We start from the raw sequence: 21,921 nt of genomic DNA, 5'->3' as shown, positions 1-21,921 counted from the left end.
CTGGACTGACCTATCCCCTTCCTAACTCCCTACCTACACTCACCTTTACTGGCTCCATCCCCGCCTCTTCGACCTGTTTGTTTCCTCTCCACCTATCCTCTCCTCTATCCCTCTTCTATCCGCCTCCCACTCTCTCCCTATTTATTTCAGAACCCCCTTCCCCTCCCCCTTTTCTGATGAAGGGTCTCGGCCCGAAACGTCAGCCTCTCTGCTCCTATGATGCTGCTTGGCCTGCTGTGTTCATCCAGCCCTGCACCTTGTTGTCTCTAAATCCAGTATTGCCTGTTCCCTAGCGGGCTCCACCACAAGCTGCTCCAAGGAGCCATCACATAGACATTCCACAAATTCCTTTCCTTGCAATCCACTACCAACCTGATTTTCCCAGTTCACCTGCTTATTGAAATCCCCCATGATCACTGTGACTTTGCCTTTTTTACATACCTTTTCTATCTCCTGGTGTACCTTGCGCCCCAGCTCCTGACCACTGTTTGGAGGCCTGTACATAGTTCCAACTATGGTTTTTTTCACCTTTGCGTTCCTCAACTCTACCCACACAGATTCTACACCATCTGGCCCTACTTCATTTCTTACTATTGATTTAACTTCATTTCTTACTAATAAGGTAACCCCATCCCCTCTGCCCACCTGCCTATCTTTGCGATAAGATGTATATCCTTGGATATTCACCTCCCAATCCTGATTCCCTTGCAGCCCTCCGCGATGCCCACCATATCAAATGCGCCAATTTCAATCTGCGCCACAAGCTCATTTACCTTCTTTCTTATACTGCATGCATTCAGATATAACACCTTCAAGTCCTGTATTAACCGACCCTCTTCTCACTGCCATTCATTTATGCAGTGTGCTTGAAGTTTGATTCCTAAACCTTTCCAACTCTGTCCTATTTGTGTCTGTGCTGGAGACTTTAATAATCTCTCCTGATTTCTCCTTTCACGTCATTTTTCTTCATATTTTTCCATGCAGTTGAATCTAGCCCTACAGATGTTAACCTGTTGTTTTGTTCCCCACTGGGGGAAGTTTTACCCCCCCACAACTTTCTACTTTAAAATCCTGTTGACCAGCCTTTTTAACCTTTTCGCTAGAACATTGGTCCCAGCTCAGTTCAGGTGGAAACCGTCCCAGCAGTACAGATCTCTCCTCTTCCAATACTGATGCCAGTGCCCTGTAAAAAGGAACCCCTCTTTCCCACACCACTCTTTTAGCCATGTGTTCACTTCCCTTATTCTCGTGTCCCTAAGGCAATTTGCACGTGGCTCAGGCAGTAATCCGGAGATTATAACCTTTGAGGCCCTGCTCTTTAATTTTGTTCTTGTCCCTTGACAACATTCCCTCCACAAACCCCTGTTTGGTAGTGGTGACTGCACCGATGCAAATCTTCACCCCAATTGCTAATCAGAGTCGTCACCGCCCTCTGCTCTCACCAGCCCCTGCTGCCCATTCTGCAAACTGGACTGGTCTAATGATTCCTTCACTCTCCAGCTATCTGATATCTGCCTCTACTTTGGCCTGTAACGCAGATGGCACTGGGCGGGCTATGCAGCATCGCAAAATTGCTTCCTGGTCAACATGCAAGGTGGTTTGTTTCCTCTGATCGTCCCTAGACCTTCCTGGAAGACTTTTGGGTTTTTAATTAGGGCTTCACGCAGGCAGCCATTTGCTAATTGAAAAACATTGAGACAATCTGGGTGAATCTCTCGCAACCAATTTTACCCCATCAAGCTTGGACCCCTGCCTTTTACTACAACCACTGGTAGCCAGAGACTGGAACCAAAGTTGTACCTTTAATCTGTAAAGGTTTCCCAGTGTAGTTTCTCTGCCGAGCTGAGGTCTTGCTCAAAGTTAAGGGCTGGAGTCCGCAGCGAATTTTGATAAAAACTGGTTCTGTGAACTCTGATACGGCCTCACAGGTATTAACCTCCATTAGAACCAGATGACCATTTAACCAGATGTTTATTTTGATTCTGATTTTGATGTTGCTAAGCATTTTCACTGTTCCAAATCAGCTGTGGGTGGACTTTCCAGGGCATGAACTCTCCTGGACACTGGCCTAGGAGCTGTCTTACTCAATTTACATCTTGTAGGACTCTTTAGCTGTCTCAGGTCTACATAACGGCAACAACTACAATAGCTTGTCGGCCAGGATCCTGAAGAAATTTTAACCATTTGGCTGAAGTTTGGCTTTGTTTTGAGGTTTTGCTGTGGGCCAACCTAGAGTCGCTCTGATCAGGATATGTCCTGAGCGATGCCATGCAATTTCCTGCAAACAAGTGGTTCCTCTAGCTTAGTCCGACAGGCGAGAGTGTCCACTTCCATCAGAATACCCTGCAACCCATTTGCTCCAGTTGCTGCATTTTCCAATGATAAAGCTAGTTGTAGCACCTGTTTGAAGTCCAGTTGGGCTTCAGCTTGTAGGCATTTTTGCATAGTTATATCATTAATCCCACAAACCAGATAGTCTCTAAGCAACTCATTAAGGGTTAAACAAAAGTCACAGGCTTTTGCCCAACTGTCTTAACCTAGTTAAAAGTCATAATACGGATTCTGCTGGTTCTCCAATTGCTGAGTAAAATCGATAGCATTGCAGAATTAGAGGAAGCTTGGGCTGTAATATTTCTTAACTAGGTCCATCAATTCTTGAAAGGTTTTAGTATTTAATGCCTCAGGGAAAGTTAGACTCCTAATGACCAAAAAAATTGCAGCTCCACAGGCTATCAGAGGAATTACTCATTTTTCATCTGCCACAATGTCATTTGGAAAATAGTGCTTCTTTCCACATTCTGGACCCAGTCCTCGATGGCAGGATCAAACGAGTCAAGCTTCCTAAACAAAGAAATGATCTGAGAAATGATTCCCCAACTCAAAGGTGACTATTGTGAGCGAGTCTCTTCAGGATCATGCTTTACTCACATCGCCCCTGAAATAACTCCACAGATGCCAGTATTCCATCACCAAGTCACCTTTTATTTAAACATGAATAGTCCTTGACTTTAGTACTGCCTCATTCAGAGTCAGGTGCCAGAGTGTCAGTATCTGTGACACTCACCCTTTTTATGTGTCATCCAGGGCTTCCTAATTGGACCAGGTTAACAGCCCTAAACAGGGAACTCCTAATCTATGACCTCATTACAATCACCACAGTCTAGATTTGTCCTGCTTCTTGCAGACAGAACACATGTAGATAAGAATTGGGAAGAAAGCAGAATTAACATTTAGTGTCCGGTGACTCTTCATCACATCAGTCTCCAAATGATAACTCTGCTTTCTTCAAAAAAATTGAACTTAGATTCACTGGAAAATTAGGTAACCTCTAGGCATCTCCAGTTCATTTACTGAAGAACATCATGGGAATTTAAAGAAGAAACAGACAAGATTACAGGGCCCCAAGCAAAGATATTTGTATCATCAACAGCCATGGGTGAGGTGCCGGAAGATTGGAGGGCTGCTAATGTTGTGCCAATATTTCAGAAAGAAAAAGCCATGGAACCGCAGACCAGTGAGCCTAGCATCAGCAGTGGGTAAGTTGTTGGAGGTGATTCAGAGAGACAGGATCTACGTGCATTTGGAAAGGCAAGGACCAATTAGGGATAGTCAGCATTGTTTTGTGCATGGGTAATCATGTCTCACAAATATGATTGCATTTTTTGAAGAGGTGACCACGAAGATAAATGAGGGCAGTGTGGTAGATGTTGGCTCCATGGACTTCAGCAAGGCTTTCAACAAGATATTGCATGGTGGACTGGTTAGTAAGGTTAGATCACATGTGATCCAGGGAAAGCTAGTCAATTGGATACAAAATTGGCTTGACAGTAGGAAACAGAAGGTGGTGGTACAGGGTTATTGTTCAGATTGGAGGCTTGTGACTAGCGGTGTGCTGCAAGGATTGGTGTCCACTGTTGTTCATCATTGATGTAAATGATTTGGATGAGAAGATTGAAGGCACGGTTACTAACTTTGCAGATGATACCAAAATTGGTGGACAGTGAAGGTGGTTGTCTAAGAGTACAACGGAATCTTGATCAACTGAGCCGTGGCCAAAGAATGACAACTAGAGTTTAATGAAGATAAATGCAAGACGTTGCATTTTGGTAAGAGAAACTGGGCTTTACACAGTTAATGGTAGGGCTCTGGGGAGTGCTATCAAACAAAGAGACCTATGAGTACATAGTTCCTTAAAAGTGGCATCAGACATGGACAGGGTGGTGGAGAAGGCGTTTGGCACATAGCACTGAGTACAGATGTTGGGACGTCATGTTACAGCTGTACAAGACATTGGTAAGGCCATATTTGGAGTACTGCATATAATTCTAACTGCCCTGCTACATGAAGAATATTATAAACTGGAAATGGTGCAGAAAAGACTTACAAGGATGTTACCAAGACCGGAAGGTTTATATTATAAGGAGAGGCTTGAGAGGTTTAATTTTTTCCCCTGGGGTATAGGAGGCTGAGGGATGACCTTATAGAAGTTCATAAAATCATGAGGGCACAGATAAAGTGAATAGCCAAGGTCTTTTCCTCAGGGTAGGGAAATCTAAAACTGGAAGGCACAGATTTAAGGTGAAAGGGAAAAGATTTAAAAGGGACCTGAGGGGCAACGTTTTCACATAGAGGGTGGTACATACATGGAACAAGCCGCCAGAGGAAGTGATAGAGTCGAGTACAATTACAACATTTAAAAGACATTTGGACAGATACATGGATAAGAAAGGTTTAGAGGAATCTGGGCTAAAAGCAAGCAAATGGGACTAGCTCAGTTTAGGAAACTGGGTCGGCATGGGTGAGTTGGGTAGAAGGGATTATTTCCATACTGTACAACTCTATGAATCTATTAAGAAATGCCAAATAGAATATTTAATGTGATAACTGGAAGCTGAAGTATATGGGTCCAAGTACAGATTAGATATTAATGAATATTCGATGACGAAATTGGTCTTCTCTAGTTGTTTAAAATGGGTCATAGTGAATCAGCTCCCTGCTTTACAAGTTATGTTCCATGAAAGTCAATGAAAGAGAAAATTAAGCAAGGTATAACATTGGTTGCTGGTTCATTATGAAATATTTCAACTCTATAATAGGAGTAATTAAAATCTATCTAAAAGAGACAATTTGATGAGCTCTGTGTAATTTTTTTTAAAAAGTCTTATGCTCTTACCTATTAGACACCTCAATAGCCAAAAAATATTCTGGACCTTTTAGCCCATCTGCTGGTACATCACTGCAAGGTGAGTTCTTCTGGCAAATCCACCTCAGGATAAATAACAGAAAAGTTCATTAATGCATTAAAATATTTACATCAGCTGTATTTTCCCAGCGTTTAGTCCCTTGCCTTAAATCTACTACTTCAAATTCCCGCCACCCTCTCTTATATTATCAGCTGAGCTTCTTCAAGCCTGCTCACTGTTGATAACGCAGCCATTGCTGTGTATGGGAGTGAAAGAAGGATTGAAAATGTCACTGCATCTGTCCTCTGCTGAAGTAAAACTTCAAGACAATTCTCCAAATGACAATCCAAAACTTGGAAAAATGGTTGGTGTTATATGATATGAATTCTATCAAACGTTGCAAGCTTTTGACCACCATAGCATGTCTTCTTTCATGCAATGCCACTGAAAGTAAGCAAGGTAGTTTTGCACTATTATGCATGTAATAGTAACTTGCATCCTGTGAAGTCAGTGATCTGCTGAAGTAATTCCCTTTGAGGCAAGACGTTTTGATCAGCCCTTATCATATATCAAAGCTGTGACGATACTATGGCTTTGGGAGGTGTATTTTTCTTTACTTTGGAGAGGTTTTGAGCCATAGGTGCCAAACTGTCTCTTCCAAGCCAATAAACAGGGCCTTGTGTTATTTTTAAAGTTAGAACAATAGGAGGAAGATTCAGGTTCCCACAGAACCAGGGTTTTAACTTAGCTTTCAACAGTTGCTAGGGTTTTGAAGTTGATTGCAGAAGTAGCTATACATCTCTCTTGGCTACAACTAAAAGCTTGGGCTCTCTATCTGCTGCCAGAGTCACATGTGAGACCATCTGTTTTCCTGGCTTTGCCTTTGCCTAGGGCGTGTTTATGGGATGTTACTATATTGGAACAGTTGCTGCTTAGTAGTTAAATAATCTATTATTCTGATTAAGTTTTCCAAAAGAATTAAATTTATACCAATTTTTAAAAATATTTTAACTGCAGGGTAAGAATAAAGTGTGTTTTGCTTAAAGTGGAGTAGTATAACAAATCAACTTACAGTTGGAACACAACAGCTTACACTTGCCTTTCAATACGCCAAAAATTAAAGTCTAGGTTGTCTCCTTGATAAATGTGAAGAGGTTTTGGGTCTGGTCTAACAAAGCAAAGGTCCAGATATCTCTGCAGCTGCACATGTTTAGCTAATAGATAAATAATATTTCACATGCAGCGTGACCTGGCCAGATTGCTCAATGGATTGTTTGTCTCCTTCCAAACCCAATTGATACCACTTATCATGCTGAGTCAGAAAAAACTGAAACAATTCATGAGATTTTTATGCTAAAATTCATGAGATTTTAAATGCTAACAGAAGAAACGGAAAAACAGAATTGATTCAGAACTGACTGGAATACTTATTTTCTACTTATTATCTTAATTTTTTTTTCAATTCACAAACTCCAGTATATTTAGCAGTGCCTACATATTCTGGACATTTAAAATATGCCAGACAACAAAGCTAGGCAAAGTTCTGGGGTTTCCTGGCCATTTCCTCCTGCTGGACATGAGAATATCACTAAAAACTGAACAATATCTGGGACATTTTACAACAAGAATATCTTCCGGGAAATTCACTTTCTAGTCAGTTGGTTTCATTTTAATTATCATTGCATGAATACAATAATTTGATTTGAAACACCATTTAACCTGAATAAAGGTAAAATTGCCACAGTCCTATCAGGTTAGAAGGCTGCTTTTACAGTAGAGACAGATGATTGATGGCATTTTAACTTGATCGCCATGCCTCAGGTAAGAGGAGAGGTTGAGGAAGAGTGTTTTTCATGGCAACCTCAGCTTGTGTGAGAATTGAACCCATGCTAATGGCATCACTCTGCATCATAAACCAGCTATCCAGCCAACTGAGCTAAACCATACATCGAACATGAATGGGATTTAGTTAAACTGACTATTTTGAGCTATATGGAAGAACAAAATGGCATATCTGTAAAATACTGGAAGATGTTGATCTATATCAGCTGATGATGGTCAGTCTAGGGTGTCTGTACTTACCGAATTCCAAAGTTATCACCACTGAAAATACGATAACCATCTTCTGTGGACATTATTTCACTTGATTTGACATCTACAATGTCCCAGATTGCTGCATATTTAAAACTGTCAAAAATCATAAGTTATTATCATTTAGATGTCTTCCATTTACAGCATGCAAAATAACATTTTTCTAGGCTTTCAGGACAATACTCCCAAAAATCAACTAGCAAAAGTGAAGTTATTAAAATGATCACAATTGCTAGAAAAAAAATACATTCAGAAACCTAATAGGACTCAAAACTGACAATCCCCTGCATCGTAGTGTCTTAAATGGGAATGGCTGCAAAGATAATAGATGCCTTGGTTGTAATTTTCCAAAATTCCCTAGATTCTTGTAAACTCCTAGCAGATTGAAAAATGGCAAATGTAACACTTCGCCTTTAAGGAAAGAAGCACACCAAAAGTAGGAAACTGGACCAGTTAGTCGAACATCCATATTGGTTGGAATCCATAATTAAGGAAGTAGTGGCACAGCAGTTAGAAAATCATAATGCAATCAAAGTAGAGTTAATATAGTTTTGTGAAGGGAAATCTGTTTGACATAGTGATTATTGTTTTAAGGATGTAACAAGCTAGCTGGATTAAGGGAAACTAATAGATGTAGCTTATTCTGAATTTCTAAAAGGCAAATTGCTCATTACTACGTAAGATAAGAGCTCATGGTGTTGGAGGTGATTTATTAGCATGGATAAAGAATTTTTGATAAAAAGTGAATAACTTCACCCAACTCAGTTACACTGGAAGCAGTTGGCAAACAAATCCTGTCTTGGTTGCTGCAGTTAATGATGCTGCAATGTAGAATGTTCCTTCTGACAAACATTCTCTTTTCCTTACTTTATACCATGGCTCTCACAGGTCATCTTCATCAATCACATGCTCTCATTGGCTGATTCAGTTGTTCAGAGCAAAGCATGTAAGGATTGCATGGCTCCCTTCATTTATACTATACTGCAATGAACATCAGGCCTGAGCAAGCATGGGAAACCAGTGTTGAAAATACATCTGGCCAAGCAGCATCACAAGAGCAGGAAGGCTGACATTTCGGGCCTAGACCCTTCATCAGAAAAAATCATTCATCTAGGCCCGAAACGTCAGCCTTCCTGCTCCTGTGATGCTGCTTGGCCTGCTGTGTTCGTCCAGCTCTACACCTTGTTATCTCAGATTCTCCAGCATCTGCAGTTCCTACTATCTTTGAAAACACATCTTATGGCTTTCCTTGGCCCCAGTGCCATACATACATCATGACATGTGTTCTGACCCCTATTCTGCACAGAGTACATAGCACTGCAACTCTCTCATCTGGAGGACATTGCATGAAAGAGGAATGACTATACTCTTGCCACTTCATGAGTCCATCTTTTGCTGCAAACTCCATATTAGGATGCTCCTCCAAATCTGTTGGGGGTTTATGCTGGTCCTGGGCTTCCAGATGAATGTGTGCCTCCTCAATTTCTATGGATATTCAAATTGCAGCAGACACAGATGACAATGCTTCTATACCTGAATTCTTTGGTATCAGTTCCAATGAATCTCTGTGGGCAATATCAACAACAAAGCAACTCCTCAGAAATGTGATCATTCAGTAATCACAGCACACACTAATAATATTTAAAAATTATCATCCATACATTAGAATATGGAGACCTCTGACAAAGAGTGCAATAGGTTGCTTCTACATGGACCTTTTACATCATAGACCAGATTCAGATGTGCTCCACAAGCTGTTTGGCACACATCTAGTAAGATATTTTAAGTTCGGTAAGAAAAATGAGAGTTTCTCTCCCTACCCCTCACCTCATCCAAGAAAGACAGCATTTCATTTCAGATAATTGTGTAGATATTTTATCCTATAACTTGTGAGGTAAGCAGCTCCTGGACTTTTTGCAGACTGTAACACGCCTGTAAAAACAAGGAAATAGGCCTCTTTCCTCTCACCAGCCAGATTCTCATATTGCCTTTCAAACCTTATGTGCTAAATCAAACTCTTATTATTCTTGACGTTGAGAATCATCAGACTGAATTTTTTTAAAGCTGTTACCAATGCAATTTGTGCCAGATCATACCATTTCATTTCATTTCCCTGTGACAAGGTCAGTTCTGCATCCCCATCAACAGACTTGCCAAAATAACTGAGCCCCTCCATGTTTATATAAGTAGGACTCATATTTATTGGAACAGCATGCCATTAGAGTTTTGTTTTATTCAGAAATAGTTAGTAGTTAAGGGGGAATTGTTCGGTTTTTTAGTAGTTCTGTTCATTTGTTCACTGTTAAAGTTAGATAAACAAATTGTTACTTATTGATTATAGAGTGAGTGAAAGGATTTCATTTCAGTTAACCACTCCTTTATAACACAATGGGGTAGGTGGTGAGAGGCTGGTTAAACCACTTTTCACACTTCTTTTAACAGATTGTCAGGTGAGGCGAGCCTCTCTGGGTGTTTTGGTTTTAGTTATCAGGTAGGGGGTGGCCAACCTCCACTTTACAACAATATTTAAAGTCCATCCGTGAAACAGGTTATTTGAAGCGAGCCACTAACAGCCCTTCACAGTACATATAGTAAGAGAGAAACAAAAAGAAAAGCTTATGAGGAGACATATGTGGCACAGGTAATTCTTCATCGCAAATAAAGTCTCACATCTGTAAATGCATTGTTATTTTACATCATTACATTGTCTGATCAATGGTCATTGTAACTGCAGCAATAAGAATCAAGCTACATTGTCTACACATCCTCAGTGCCATGCTTCGTTACAATCTATTTAAGGGAATGCTCTTCTTTCCTAACTCGCAGCGTAGCATAACGTTACATCATTGCTTGTTGTGGGAACCTGGTGTTGGAAAGCCTTGAAATAGTTGAAAATATTAACTTTCAATGAACAACAGCAACAGTGAAGAAGAAACAAACAAGAAAAAAGCTGCATTTGCCTTTGGAACAAATGGGCTGCTTTCCTTTTATGCAACAATAAATTTACAATCAATAAATGGTCACTTCACCCAACTCACATCTACTGGAACCTGGTGTCGGTTAAATCCGCCTGGTATGTTTTACTCAATGCTATCACACTGAAGTATCGATCCTCCTGCTGATTGACCATATCTTCCTCCTTGGAAGACTGCTGCTGCTATCTCATCTCTTCAATGTCCATCATATCCCCTCTACGCCTGCTACAGTTATGGAGGGTGCAGCATGCAGGATTGCGTGGCACACTTGGGCTGGTAAGCATCTGTACCTCACTTTCATGAGAATTATCATCTGCTTCAGCATGGGCTGCACTGTATCTATGCTTGGCCTTAGTCAAGGGATTGTGTAGCAGAATTATCAGCCACGGTTGCAGACGGTAGCCCTTTTCGCCTAGTAACCATCCCCCTGTTAGGCATCTATCCCTTGAAATTAAGCAGAAATGAGAGTTCTCAACGATATGTACATCATGGCAGCTTCTGGGGTACCTGGTGATGACTTCTAGGATGTGTTACCGATGCTCACAGATGACTTGTACATTGCATTATGATATGGTACTCTCAATGTAATGTGAGTACAATCTAATGCTCCTTGCAAACATAAAAAAAACAAAATAAAAAAAATTAAAACTTAATCTCGCAAAATTGCAATCAGGAATTGCAATCTTCCGCTATGCTCTGTGCCTTCTCCACTGATCCTTTGTCTGTTGAATTCTTGCATCAGGAACACCTCTTTCCATCAAATTCTTGCGTCAAGAATATTAGCTAAGATTGCTGCTATACCTTTAGTTAGATGATGTTTATTCTGAGAGCTTACAGAATTCTGTGAGAGCCAGTGATTTTTTTCTTTAGAGCTGATGGGTTGTTAACACTATTAGATGGCAGTTACTCTGACACCAATTTTCAAATATCCTCTTCTTTTGTACCCTTGATGACCTATCAATTTCTTACAACTGGTTTGGTCCTAGGTTGTCAAAACCATCAGATTTAAATTTAATTAGTTTTTTAGGCTCCAAGTGCCTGGTTTAAATTAATTGGCTGATATTCAACCTGGTTGGCCAAACAAACTACTGCCTGGGTTGCTAACCACACAGCTCCATGACAGAAATGTTTCAATTTCACGAACTCGCTGTGCACCTACTGTTTCTTACAGACATTTTTTCTCTCCAAGCCTAGAAAAACATATCATCTTTTAAAGGGACCACGCACTGTTCCCTCCTACCATTTTACAAACATCAAGTTCTAACGTCCTGTCTTCCAATCCACAAATACTCTACCAAACTTTGCAACAATATGGCAGTGGTGAGTACTTCTATAGAGGCGTGATACATAATTAGATGAGCGACATTTTCTTTTCATTCATGCCATATTTTCCCAACTTTTTTGCTATTGCCCATGTTGTTCAAGGGCTCGGAAAATTCTGCCTAAACAGTCTATTAAGGGGAATATACGGGTTAAGTATGTGAGCATATATTTGGCAGATGGAGTATAATATTGGAAAACATGAGTTTGTCTACCTTGGCAGGAAGAACAGAAAAGAATGCTTTTATTTATAAAGTTAGGGACTACAGTATTCTACAATACAGAGGGATCTAGGTGTCCTTGTATGTGAATCACAGAAAGTTAGAATGCTGGCACTGTATGTAATTAGTAAGGCAAATGGAATGATCACCTTTATTGCAAGGGAGATGCAATACAAAATTAGCAAAGTATTGTCACAGGCATAAGTGAGACCAAACATACTGCATATTGTTTTGGTCTTCTTGCATAAGGCGGGGGATATATTGACACTGGAAGCAGTTCAGATAAGTTTCCCTTCCTTGATTCCTAGGTTAACGTCATCTGTTCATGAAGAAAGATTTTGCAGATTTTGCCTAAATGCACGGAAGATACAAGAATGAGAGTAATCTTATTGAAACATGTAAGATTCTGATGGGGTTGACAGGGTGGATTCTAAGATAATGCTCCCCCCTTCTACAGAAATCCAGAACAAGCAGTACTGTTTTAAAATAGGCATCTCCCACTCATGACAGAGATGAGGAGACATTTATTTCCTGAAACGGTCCTTAGGCTTTGGAATTCTCTCCCTCAGTATACAATGGAGACTGGATTATTCAACATATTCAAAGCTCAGTTCATCATATTTTTGAAATGCAAGAATATAAGTAAAGGCACTTGGTACTTTGACCTTACTGCACCACTAAATTACGTCATGGCTGATCTGATTATGATCTCAAGTCAACTTTTCTGTCTGTCTCCCTATAACCCTTGACTCTCTTTTCAATCGAAATCTAGGATCCAATGTGCATTTCTTGGAATGAAGTAATGACAGCTTCAAAACAATGGTCATGTAGATGCCTTACCACTATCCACTTTGAATAATAGTCAACCACTGTCAAAAATATCATACTTCTGAGCACAAAAAGATCCATTTCAAGATGTTCCCATGGTCTAGACAGAAGTGAAGATACCATCAGTGGTTCCCAATACACCTGCACAAATGATACAATTGGAAATCACCTCTTGTAATAATTTTGAGAGCCTTGGCCTTCTCCCTGCAACCTTTGATATCCTTATTAATCAAGAACCTATATATCTCTATTGTAAAGACACAATAACCCTAGCCTCCACAGCCTTCTGATCAAATCTATCATCATAAATCAGCAACTTATCCACAACACTGATAATTCTTCTTTGCTCAGAATAGAATTGAGTAGAATATATTCTGGCCATTTTTTGAGGCAGTACTCAAGGATTAGAGGACATTAGAGCATGCCTGACTTTTGTGTAATTCTAATCTCATTTAAACTGTACTGTCCCACTACAATTACATACCTTTCATTCTATCCTCACTTGATGGCTGCTGCACCAGTGTATTGGTCCCTGCTTTGGTCTACACAAGATGCACAGAGCTGGAATCTGTTGGACAATTGTAAGGCGGAAGCACCTCCAGTGTGGCTTTTTGGTAGCCATGCCTGCTTCACTCATAGTCAACAAAGTTAAGGATTATGGGCTGGCATGCAGCGTAGTGGAACTAATGCCAAAATCAGATCAATCATAATCATATTGAATGACACAGCAGGCTCAAGATGGAGAATCGCTTAGCCTTGCTGTTATTTCTTAAGATCCTCAAATGGTAAGAGAGTGATTGAAGAGGTCTTTTTAGTTACACTATCATATAACGTGATCTACACAATGTACGCAATACATGCTAAGACATTCAATATTAATATGTTAGGAACTCCTGTGCATATCACTTATGTTATACCTGTGATTCAATGAATTATACATCAAAATCTCATCTTCATTGAACATTCTGATGTTACTTGTTGAGTATGGTCCACCTCCAATAACTTTAAATGTATATCTAGAAAATTAAACCACAGGTTAGTTAATAATAGAGACAAATTAGATAATGATTTTTGAATGTGCTTAAAATTAGAGATATTTGCCTTTTCACTCACTTGCCCCAAAACCGGTCAGATTTTCCAGTCACCATATCTTGAATCAAGAAAAAGGGGTAAAATGCTGAAAAAAGAATAAATCTGGGTGTAACAAAATATTTAGAACAGATAAAAACTTATTTGTTTCATAAAATTGTTAATATACATGTGGTAAGACAATGGCAACAGTCATAGTATGTCACACAACTTCTACTTCAGAAGAACAAGGGGTTAAAGTGAAGCTCTTAACAAAGCCTTATCTTTTTTAAGGGAGCTCAGGATATTAACTCCTTGAGGTTGCAAATCAGATTTTTGTTTTAACACTTTTTCTCTAAATTAAAATAATATTAGTCAGAGGTGTAAATATTCTGGCTATGTCAAATAAGGTCTCTCAAAGTATTAAGGTTTTATTCTGCTTGCTTTCTAGATGAATCAGTGAAAGTATTTGAATTGTGATGGATAGAAATATAAATAGGCTACATTTCCTTTCCCTGAAGAGAGGTTGAGGAGTGACCTGAGAGAGGGCTTTATAATTAGGAAAGGCTTTGATTTTAGAAACATACAAAATCGAAGCAAGGAGTAGGCCATTCAACCCGCTGAGCCTGTTCCATCATTCATTATGATTATGACTGACCATCAAACTCAGTACCCTGTTCTTACTTTCTTCCTCTACCCTTTGATCTGTCTGAAGTGAAGAACTATATTTAACCTTTTCTTGAAAACTTTCAACGTTTTGGCTTCAACCAATTTCTGTGGCAGAGAATTCCACAGGCTCACCACTCTCTGGGTGAAGAAATTTTCCCTCACCTCAGTCCTAAATGGCCTCCCCCATATTCTTAGATTGTGATCCCCTGGTTCTGGACTCCCTGGTCATTGGGAGCAGCCTTTCTGATTTACCTTGTCTAGTCACAGAGTCATACAGTACAGAAACAGACCCTTTAGTCCAACCAATCCATGTTGAACATAATCCCAAACTAAACTAGTTCAACCCTCCTGCTCCTGGCCCATATCCCTCCAAACCTTTCCTATTCATGTACTTGTCTAAGTGTCTTTTAAACGTAACTGTGCCCACATCCACCACTTCCTCAGGAAGTTTATTACACATGCGAACCATCCAGTGTAAAAAACTGCCCCAATGTCTTTTTTAAATCTCTCTCCTCTCACCTTAAAAATGTGCCCCCTAATCTTGATATCCCCCATCGTAGGGAAAAGACATCTACAATTAACTCTATCTATATCCCTTATGATTTTACAAACCTCTGTAAGGTCACCTCTCAATCCAAGCCTATCCAACCTTTTTTTATAACTCAAACCTTCCATACCCGGCAACATTCTGGTAAATCTCTTCTGAACCCTCTCCAGCTTAATAATATCCTCTCTATAACTGAGTGACCAGAACTGGACACAGTGCTCCAGAACAGGCCTCACCAGTGTGCCGTATAACCTTAACAAAACTTCCTAACTCCTATACTCAAAGGATTGAGCAATGAAGGCAAGCATGCTAAATGCCTTTTTAACCACTTTGTCTATATGAGACGTGAACTTCAAAGAATTATGTACCTGAACCTCTACATCCCTGTGTTCTGCAACATTAGCCAAGACTTTACCATTAATTGTACAAGTCCTGCCCCTGTTTGTTGTACCAAAATACAGTACCACACATTTGTCCAGAGTGAACTCCATCTGCCACTTTTCAGCCCACTGACCCATTTGATCAAGATCCCTTTGTAATTTTAGAAAACCTTCAATATTTACTATGCCTCCAACTTTGATGTCTTCCACAAACTTACTAACCATGCCTTCTATATTTTCATCCAAATTATTTATGTAAAGGACAAACAAAAGGGCTCAGAACCGATCCCTGAGGAACACAGCAGGTGACAGGCCTCCAGTCCAAAAAGCAACCCTCTACCACCACTCTCTGTTTCCTACCATTAAGCCAATTATGTATCCAATTTACAAGTATACATCTGAATCCCATGTGACCTAATTTTACTAAATAGTCTACCATGCGGACCTTTGTCAAAGACTTTACTAAAGTCCAAGTAAACATCTACTGCTCTGGCCTCATCAATCTTTTTGGTAACTTCCTCAAAAATCTCAATCAAGTTTGTGAGACACAAAGTCCTGCTAGAATTTTGTAGTTCATTTAGCTGTCCCATCATTCTTCTAGACTCCAGTGAATATAGTCCTAACGAATCCAATCTGTCTTTATATATCGCCTGCCATCTCAGGCGTCAGTCTAGTAAACCTTTGCTTAACTCCCTCCATAGCCAGAACATCCTTCCTTAGATAAGGAGACTAAAACTGCACAAATATTCAGGCATACTCTCACCAAGGTCTTGTACAATTGCAGCAAGACATCCCAGGTCCTGTACCTGAACACTCTCATTATAAGGGCCAATATATCATTGGCCTTCTTCATTGCCTGCTGGATCTGCATGCTACTTTCAGCGGCTGGTGTACAAGGACCCTTTCCCAAATTATCACCATTCAGATTTATAGACTTCCTAATTTTTAGACAAAATGTGGGGGCGAGTATATTAGGCTGAAAATAACACACCAATGATAATTTAACCTATTGCGTGCCAATCAGCTCATTAAGAGCCGACAGGCAGAGCTTAGGCGAGCTTCTTGGCAGATCACAGGCTTTGGCACTGGCACTGCCAATTAAAAACCAGTAGCTTCAGGGTCTCAGGCCTACTTCTGGGATCCATCATTGAGATGGTAATTGTTTCTCATCTTCTAATTGCAGGGTGGGTATCAGACTGAGGTACTTGAAGTCATCCCCTATAATCAGGCAGGCTGGCTGCTCAGATTTTCCATTTGGAAAATTAACCATTTTCTTCGCTTGCAGGTAAGTCAGGACAGTTGGGAGAAATGACCTTAACTTGCCATTCATTGACTACTTACTGGAGTTAATTGGAGGCAAGTGATAAAGTCCCCAGTAGACCTTGTTGAACTGGCAAGAAGGGGATGAGTATTTCTCCAGAGCCAATAGGCCCAATTATTTCCCTTTCTTGCCACTCCTCTCGCCAATTCCAGGGACTGGAAGATTCTGCTCAACATTTCTAAATGTGGGGAAGAGGGTAGAATCTTTATAATATAGTCACAAAGAATTCCAAGAGGAATTCAGAAGAAATTTATTTACAGAAAGAATAGTGAGAATGTGGAACTTGCCATCAGAAGGAGTGACTGAAGCAAACAGTATTGATAAACTCAACACAAACCAAAGTGCAATATGAGGGATAAGGGAAAAAGAGGTTACACAATGATAAATTTATGTGAGGAGCGATGGGAGGAGGCTTAAGTATAACTGGGCTGTTTGGGCCAAATGACTTTGTTTCTGTGCTGTAAATCCTATGCAATCCATGTTATTTTGTTGGTTTACTCGTGAATATCTTTGCTAATCACCACAGTTATTTACAAATTCATCTGTTTCAAACAATTTAGTAACATTCTAATAGACTTATAAGAGGAATATGTTGTATTATTGCACAGATCCCAGAAAGGCAATGTAGCATTAAGACAATTAGGTAATATCATGACACATGATGTTCTAGTATAAAGGTTCTCGCCTCACCTTCAGTAGTCACAGTGCAATGGAATCAGTACAGTGCGTAGGCAGTCAATCAATTACGTGTAGCTTTACAGTCATGAAATATAGTCACAAAATCAGTAAGCATAGAACCCAAGATATGCATAAGTCTGAGATCTTAAAACAGTGTAGATAGTTATTGTTGTTAATAAACTTCACATTTGTCTTAACTAGAATCCAGTGTTCCTAGTATGATGTAACATGATCTAACATACCATACTGGCAATGATTTTAACTCAAGAATCCACATCATGGTGGCAACAAGTGAGCACTAACTTATTGTTCACTAGTTTGTACTAAAAGCTGAAAAAGTGATAGCATCAGTGCCAGTTAAGAACAGTTCTTTTTCCTAATTGTCACTTGTTATCTACCTGAGTTCAGAGCTGCATTTACAACTAACAATAAAGACTACAATGCTATAACCTGTACTGAAGCACAGTAAACTCAATGGAGGAGGAACGTTTTTGGTATACTCGCCTTTTCCTTTAAGAAAATAGAAGATCACAATGTGTTCAACACAGAGTAATGATGGTAAATGGTGAGGACATAATTCCAAGAGGAACATTTCAATTCTACATTTTTCAAGGTAGAATCAAGAATGTCAGTTACAGAGTATGCTTAGTAGGTAGCAATCTTTAGGTCACATAACTAGTGAAGTGAACATATTGCATTCACCAGTAAAATGACCACAGGAGTTGGAGTGGAAGCATTCAAACTAGTCCAGAAACTGAAGTACAGAGTCAACATTTTTCACCATGGATTTGCTTGCAGATTGAAAATGGGCTGCATAGGGCAGCTCCATGGAAGTCATCTCAGAAGTGCCATAACCAATAATCCTTTGACAATATACATGGTCAAGAAGAAATTGCCTGGTTCAGAGATCCAGGATTGTTCAAGGAAGAAAATATCTGTTGCATCAGAGCCATAATCCTCCACAATGGATGCTCATGATTTTAAAGACTCCTCAGATAATGTTGTGGGAAATTGTTAGCAATTATTATTAAGGAATGTGCTGAGAAAGTAAAGTATGATCAAACAAAGTGAACATGGTTTTATGTGAGGAAAATTCTGTTTGACAGGTTTATGAGAGGATGTAACCAGGAGGGAAGATAAAGGGAACCCACTGGATGAAATATGGATTTTCAAAAGGTTTCTGATAAGATGTCACACAAAATTTGATTGCAGGTAAAGGTTTATAGAGTTGGGAAGAATACATCAGCATAATGGATAGGAAGCAAGCCGGATCAACATAGCCCTAACAACACTCAAGAAGCTTGACACTATCCTGGACAAAGCACCTGACTTCATTGACACCACATCCACTCCCTCCACCACTGATGCCCAGTAGCAGAAGTGTGTACTATCTACAAGAGGCACTGCAGAAATTCTCCAAGGCTTCTTAGGCAGCATCTTCCAAAACTACAAGCACTACCAACTAGAAGGACAAAGACAGCAGATGCATGGAAACACCACCACTGCAAATTTCCCTCCAAGCCACACACCATCCTGATTTGGAAATATATTGCCGTTTCTTCAATATCGCTGGGTCAAGATTTTGGAATTCCCTCCATAACAGTGCTGTGGTCTACCCGCACTAAATGGACTGCAATGATTTAAGAAGGCCACAACGTTCTCAAGGGAAACTAAAGACAGGCAGTGAATGCTGTTGTATCCAGCAGCACACACATCCTATGAATGAATTAAAAAATGGAGTTTCCTCAAGCTTATGGACTGTGATTACAGGAAATGTCACAAAGATCAGGGCTGGGCTCATTTACTTACTATATATTAACTTAGCTAAAAATAGAAATAGTCGCATTATTTGCTGGCAATACAAAGCTAGGTAGGAAGGTATGCTGAAAGAAGGACAAAAGTTGCTGTAAAGAGACAAAGACAGACTGAGTCAGTGGGCAACAAAATGGCACATGTGTTATAATGTGGAGTTATCTAAGGTTGGTTGTGAGACTTTGGTTTTAAGAAAAGAAAAGCAGAATGAAACTTTAAATACTGATATTCAGTTAAGACATGGGTGTATTAGGACAAAGAATTTAAAGTTACAGTGCAGGTACAGCAAACAATTAGGAAGACAAATAGCATAACACTTATTGCAAAGGGAGTAGAATATAGAACATAGAACAGTACAGCACAGTACAGGCCCTTCGGCCCACAATATTGTGCCGACCCATTATCCTACTCTAAGATCAAACTAACTTGGCATACCCTTCATTTTACGATCATCCATGTGTCTATCCAAGAGTCGCTAAAATGTCCCTAATTAATCTGACTCTACTACCACTGCTGGCAGTGCATTCAACGCACCCACCACTCTGTGTAAAGAACCTACCTCTGACATCTCCCCTATACCTTCCTCCTGTACCCGCATGATAGCCATTTCCACCCTGAAAAAAAGTCTCTGGCTATCCACTCTATCTGTGCTTCTCATCATCTTGTACACCTCTATCAAGTCAGCTCTCATCCTTCTTCGCTCCAATGAGAAAAGCCCTAGCTCCCTCAACCTTTCCTCATAAGACCTGCCCTCCAGTCCAGGCAGCATCCTGGTAAATCTCCTCTGGTTGCCTTGTTAAAGGAAGGATGTGGAAGCTTTAGATCTAAAACTTCGACATCCTTCCTACAATGAGGCGACCAGAACTGAACACAATATTCCAAGTGTGGTCTAACCAGGGTTTTATAGAGCTGCAGTATAACCTGGCGGCTCTTAAACTCAATTCCCCTGCCAATGAAAGCCAACACACCATACGCTTTCTTTACACCCCTATCAACTTGGGTGGCAACTTTGAGGGATCTGTGGATGTGGACCCCAAGATCCCTCTGTCCCTTCACACTGCCAAGAATCCTGCCATTAACCCTGTATTCTGCATTCAAATTCGACCTCCCAAAATGAATCACTTCACACTTTTCTGGGTTGAATTCCATCTTCCACTTCTTTGACCAGCTCTGCATCCTGTCAATGTCCCGTTGCAACCTACTACAGCCCTCCACACTACGCACAATTCCACCAACCTTGGTGTCATCAGCAAACTTACTAAACCACCCTTCCACTTCCTCATTCAAGTCATTTATAAAGATCACGAAGAGCAGAGGTACCAGAACAGATCCCTGCGGAACACCACTGGTCACTGAGCTCCAGGCTGAATACTTTCCATCTACTACCTCCCTCTGTCTTCTATTGGACAGCTCGTTCTGTATCCAGACAGCTAAATTTCCATGAATCCCATGCCTCCTTACTTTCTGAATGAGCCTACCATGGGGAACCTTATCAAATGCCTTGTTAAAATCCATATACACCACATCCACTGCTCGACCTTCATCAATGCGCTTGTCACATCCTCAAAGAATTCAATAAGGCTTGTGAGGCATGACCTGCCCCTCACAAAGCCATGCTGGCTATCTCTCATCAAACTATGCTTTTCCAAATAATCATAAATACTGTCTCTCAGAATCCTCTCCAATAACTTGCCCACCACAGAAGTAAGACTGACTGGTTTGTAATTCCCAGGGTTATCCCTATTCCCTTTCTTGATAAGGGGAATAACATTTGCCACCCTCCAATCATCTAGTACTACTCCAGTGGACAGTGAGGATGCAAAGATCATTGTCAAAGGCGCAGCAATCTGTTCCCTCGCGTCCTGTAGAAACCTTGGGTATATCCTATCTGACCCAGGGGACTTATCTATCTTCAAGTTTTTTCAAAATTTCTAGCACATCCTCCTTCCTAACATCAACCTGTTCGAGCATATCAGCCTGTTTCACGCTGTCCTCACAAACGACAAGGTCCCTCTCACTAGTGAATACTGAAGCGAAGTATTCATTAAGGACCTCCCCTACCTCCTCCAATGCCAGGCACAAGTTCTCTCCATCATGCCTGATCGGCCCTACCCTCACTCTGGCCATCTTCTTGTTTCTCACATAAGTATAGAACACCTTGGGGTTTTCCTTAATCCTACCTGCCAAGGCTTTTTCATACCCCCTTCTAGCTCTCTTAATTCCATTCTTCAGTCCCTTCCTGGCTACCTTGTAACCCTCTAGAGCCCTTTCCGATCCTTGCTTCCTCAACCTTAATAAGCTTCCTTCTTCCTCTTGACTAGATATTCCACATGTCTTGTCATCCAAGGCTTCTTCACCTTACCATCCCTTCCTTGCCTCAGTGTAACAAACCTATCCAGCACTCGCAGCACATACTCCCTAAACAACCTCCACATTTCTGTCATGCATTTCCCTGAGAACATCTGTTCCCAGTTTGTGCTCCAGAATTCCTGCCTATTAGCATTGTAATTCTCCCTCCCCTAATTAAATACTTTCCCATTCTGGCTGCTCCTATCCTTCTCCATGATTATAGTAAAAATCAGGGAGTTGGATTACTATCACCGAAATGGTCTCCCACCGTGAGATCTGACACCTGGCCTGGTTCGTTGTCAAGCACCAAATACAATATGGCCTCCCCTCTAGTTGGCCTATCTACATATTGAGTCAGGAATCCTTCCTGGACACACCTGACAAAATCTGCTCCATCCAAACTATTTGCATTAAGGAGGTTCCAGTCGATATTAGGGAAGTTGAAGTCACCCATGATAACAAACCTATTATTTATTCGC

At 40.5% G+C, this 21,921-nt stretch overlaps 1 protein-coding gene across 1 annotated transcript in view; it reads right to left on the bottom strand.

Annotated features, from left to right (window-relative positions):
* Nucleotides 1-21,921, bottom strand: part of LOC125487290 (cation channel sperm-associated auxiliary subunit gamma-like) — a 253,929-nt gene that overhangs the window by 23,516 nt on the left and 208,492 nt on the right. Inside the window, exons 23-29 of the mRNA XM_048618228.1 lie at nucleotides 17,294-17,319; nucleotides 13,732-13,795; nucleotides 13,536-13,634; nucleotides 8,808-8,839; nucleotides 8,642-8,771; nucleotides 7,266-7,370; nucleotides 5,174-5,266 (exon numbers count right to left, since the gene is read on the bottom strand). Coding sequence (XP_048474185.1) covers nucleotides 5,174-5,266; nucleotides 7,266-7,370; nucleotides 8,642-8,771; nucleotides 8,808-8,839; nucleotides 13,536-13,634; nucleotides 13,732-13,795; nucleotides 17,294-17,319 — 549 coding nt within the window. The remainder of the gene's footprint in view (nucleotides 1-5,173; nucleotides 5,267-7,265; nucleotides 7,371-8,641; nucleotides 8,772-8,807; nucleotides 8,840-13,535; nucleotides 13,635-13,731; nucleotides 13,796-17,293; nucleotides 17,320-21,921) is intronic.

This window comes from Rhincodon typus, chromosome 39 (genome assembly GCF_021869965.1).
Source record: "Rhincodon typus isolate 14 chromosome 39, sRhiTyp1.1, whole genome shotgun sequence".
NCBI lineage: Eukaryota > Metazoa > Chordata > Chondrichthyes > Orectolobiformes > Rhincodontidae > Rhincodon > Rhincodon typus.
Note: the sequence above shows the minus strand (reverse complement) of the source record. Positions and strands in the feature narration are given on the sequence as shown.